This window comes from Crocodylus porosus, unplaced genomic scaffold (genome assembly GCF_001723895.1).
Source record: "Crocodylus porosus isolate Cpor-Errol unplaced genomic scaffold, CroPor_comp1, whole genome shotgun sequence".
Taxonomy (NCBI): Eukaryota; Metazoa; Chordata; order Crocodylia; family Crocodylidae; genus Crocodylus; species Crocodylus porosus.
In genome coordinates this window covers 8,777,109-8,780,806 of record NW_017728939.1, presented here as the reverse complement: position 1 = coordinate 8,780,806, position 3,698 = coordinate 8,777,109, and the positions used below count along the sequence as shown (strand labels likewise).

The 3,698-nt window shown below is 64.3% G+C and overlaps 1 protein-coding gene across 1 annotated transcript in view; it reads left to right on the top strand.

Annotated features, from left to right (window-relative positions):
• The window catches only part of TMEM54 (transmembrane protein 54), a 5,267-nt gene extending 1,569 nt beyond the window's left edge, over positions 1–3,698 (top strand). Inside the window, exons 3-6 of the mRNA XM_019547851.1 lie at positions 1,360–1,419; positions 2,150–2,338; positions 2,693–2,824; positions 3,252–3,698. Coding sequence (XP_019403396.1) covers positions 1,360–1,419; positions 2,150–2,338; positions 2,693–2,824; positions 3,252–3,344 — 474 coding nt within the window. The 3' untranslated portion in view covers positions 3,345–3,698. The remainder of the gene's footprint in view (positions 1–1,359; positions 1,420–2,149; positions 2,339–2,692; positions 2,825–3,251) is intronic.

The window sequence follows — 3,698 nt, the reverse complement described above, 5'->3', positions numbered from 1 at the left end:
GCTGGGTGGAGATGTCCTGTATGTTAAAGATGGGGGCAGGGGGGAGCTTTTTTCAGCGTGAATGAGGCTTCCAGGAACCGTGGGTCTGAGCCGTGGCTGGGTGAGGCCAGATCCCATGGGGGGAGGGAGGGTGGTCTCCGTAATGCCGGACCTCTTTATTGCACTCCCCCACTCTTGGGGCTTTTATGGGTGCTGTGCCTGGGACAGTGAGAGCTGCAGACTCAGCTCCGCAACCCCCCCCCAGGCCCAGCATGGGCCCGAGCAGGAGCATTGCGGTCCCCGGCCTCGTCTGGGGGAGGCCACTTGGGTTACAGCCACAGGGACAGGGAGGGACTCCCATGCCATGAACGTACAGGGCCGAGCGCAGCAGAGCCCGCCTGCCCAAATCCATATACAGCCTGGTGAGGACCGGTGACTGTGATGGGTCTGTCCAGCAAAGGGGAGGAAGGGACGGGGGAAGGTAGGAAGTGCCCGAGGCAGCCTGGGGGCTCCAGGTGCCCAAGCAGGGCTTTGTCCAGCTGCAGGGCAGGTCCTTGTAGGGATCCAGGTGGCCCCAGTGGGTGTCAGGTTCCCACCCATGACTGTGGGTTCAGTCTCGCACGTCCTAGCACACGGGGCACTAGCGGAGCGTGAGGTGCTCGGATATGAAAGCCATGGAGGATGTGCAAGTACATGGGGCAGCATCTGTGGAGCCAGGGCCAGCTCTGTGCAGGCTGCTGTCAGCTTGGCAGAGCTGGTGCTGCCCCTGCAAGAGCCAGGCCCGTAGGAGGGGGACGGGGCCCGTTCAGGCCGTTAGGACTTCATCCCGAGGTGCTGCCGGCATCCAATGCTCGAGGAAAAGAAATGCAGACCCACCTCCTGTCCTTAGAGAGTAGAGGTGATCCCGGCATGCTCTCGTGGGACCCACGATGTCCCAGCTGAGCTGCCCACAGCCTTCCTAGCTCCTAAGGATTGATCGGCCCCACTCGGGGCTGGCCAGTGTGCATTAAGGGCACTGCATCAGGGCCGGAGCCAGACTCCTTGGGCGGGTAAACACCAGCACTGAGGTGACCGCCGCTGGGCCTGGCAGGCGGCTTCTTCCGGGGCTGAATGCCTACACGGCCGCTTTGCTGCAGGCAGGCTGCTCTAGAAGAGGATGCAGCCGCGGGGCAGGGGGAAGCACCGACTCCCAGACGGGGTGGTCATGATCCTGCGTCTCTCTTGGGCAGAACCGGCTGTGCCCATATTAGAGGCAACCTCCCAGAAATAAAACCACGGCAAGGCCAGCGGGAGCCCCTGGCTCCAAGGCAGGGGGTATTTGTGTGTGCACCAGTGAGGGGTGTGCCAGCGTCTCCTTCCGTCTCTGTGCTCCCTTTGCAGACCATCTCCTGTGGCATCGCTGCCATCTTGCTCTCCAGGTACCTCATGCAAGCTGCCCTGGTAAGGATGAGGCTAATGGCACCCCCGGCCCAGCACGGCGTCCTGTCGTGCCCAGGGAAGGGCTCTGGTTTCTCTCCCCTCCACAGGGGATGGGCTCCCTGCTCCTGCCAGCTGGCTGCGCGTCTCCTCGCTCCGCCCTGCTGTTTGCACTTGCGCGGGGCCGAGCACGCTGGGCGCTCGCCTGGCCTGGACTTGCGCCGCCGTGCCCCATTGCCCCAGGGCAGCTTTGCCTCTTAGTCACGGGCAAGGCACTCGCACGTCCACGGCTCCACGCGGCTTCGACAACCCCTGCATCGGCACCGGGCTCGGGCAAGCAGCACCCGGGCCTGGGGGACTGAAAGAGGGTGGCAGGTGGGTGGGTGTGCCCACGTGCGTGGGCATGTTTGTGAGTGTGAATGTGTAGACATGTGCATGTATATATGTGTGTGTGCATGTGGAGATGCCCCTCTGTCTGTACGTGTGTGGGGTGTATATATCCTTGTGTGTGTGTGTGTGCACACGCGCATGCACGGGTGGAGGCATTCTTGCGTGTACGTACATATCTGTGTGTGAGAATGTGTGTGGGGGTGTGGCCCTGTGTGTGGATGTGTGTGTGCATGTAGTCCGGTAGGTGTGCACATGCACAGATGCATTCCTCTGTGTGTGTACGTGTGTGCCCAAGCCCTGGTTTCCCGTGCGTGCGTGCGTGGGCATCCTGGCTGTGCAGTGACACCCTGCGCTCTCCCCGCAGAAGTGGGCCCTCTTCTCCCTCAGCGCGAGCAGCACCCTCCTCTCGCTCTTCTGCTCGCTGGGCCTGGCGGTCTCCATGATCCTCACCTTCGCCAACCGCGGGCGCGCGCTGCTGGCCACCTGCACCTTCGTGGACATGGACCTGATCCAGATCTCCAGCGAATGCCCCTTTGACCCCACCCGTATCTACGTAAGCACCCAGGGGCTGCGGGCCTGGGGGGTGGCTGGACCGAGAGCTCCTGTCCTCAGCTTCTGGAGTGTCCCCTTGTTGCTGGTAGCAGTGCCCCCCCGTGTCCTGCCCCGAGGCACCGCCGAGGCTGTAGCTGCTGGTGTGCTCAGCTGTGCAGCAAGCTCCGGCCAGACCCCTCTGCTTTACAGGCGGAGGTGAGGGGGGCCTGGGCTAGGGGGCTGAGTGGGAGAAAGGACCTGTGCACCCAACGGTGCTAGCCTGTGCTTCCCTGCAGGCCAGATCCTGAGGCTGGGGGGCAGTGGAAGGACTCCCAGGGCCGGGCCTCAGCTTACACCCCCCCGTGTTTCCCTGCAGAGCTCCACGCTGTCCCTCTGGACCATCTCCCTGATCCTGGACTCCGTGGAGATCATCTTCAGCATCCGGTGCTTCCTGCTCACCCTCAGGCTCCTGCACCTGAGACTCTGCTGTGGGACCCGCAAGAAAAAGGTGACTCTCTGGCACCGCGGTGTACCCCCCACCCCCCGCACCATGGAGAGGCCTCAGCACTGCCAGTGCAGGGCCCCCAGCACCGTGACCTGCTCAGGACCTGGTTCCACTGCCCTGGGGCTGGCCGAGAGCCCTGAGCCCCTCCAGAAAGCGACCCTGTCTCGTAGCGCTTTGAGGAGCAGAGGGGGAGCTCAGCTCGCTCCCGCTCACGAGGCCTCTTGGTGCGGCTTGAGGTTGTCACGCAGCCGTGTGGGCTGGCTTGGGCCCAACGCTGCTGGAAGCAGCCACGCTCCTTCCCACCTGGGAGCTGCAAGCACCACATCGCAGCCTGGCGCTGCCTTGCCCCACCCAGCCGTAGCCCTTGCACCCTGCTCCAAGGAGCTCCCTGCGCCCCTGTCTCACGAGAGCTGCCCTTCGTTGTTCCCAGGTCTCGCTGCAGGCTGTCCCGGCGGAGCACCCGGAAGCCGGCGAGTGCTGGGACCTGCTGCGACGGGACCGAGTGGAGGCGGTGTGGCTCTGAGCGGGGCAACCAGCCCTCAGCACCTTGGCCTCCGGGCCATGCCCACCCACTCATGGCCACGCTGCCCTCAGCCCAAGGGCCGCCCAGCAGCAGGGGGCTGTGGCCTGGACCCAGAGCTGCGATGAAGGGACGGGATCCTCCTGCGTCCCATGAGCAGCATGACTGTGCTGAGCAGGCAGCAAGCTCCTTCTCTCTACCCTAGGCTGCTGCCGGGAGCCCGTTCCCCTGGCACCCAGGCTCCCTCCGCGTGGGGCTGAGAGGGTCCCCACAGACCCGAGCCTGGGCAGACGTCGGCGCCGACGGAGCCCCCTGCGCCTGGCTGCACTGAGACAAAACTTTATTCTGAAGTTATTA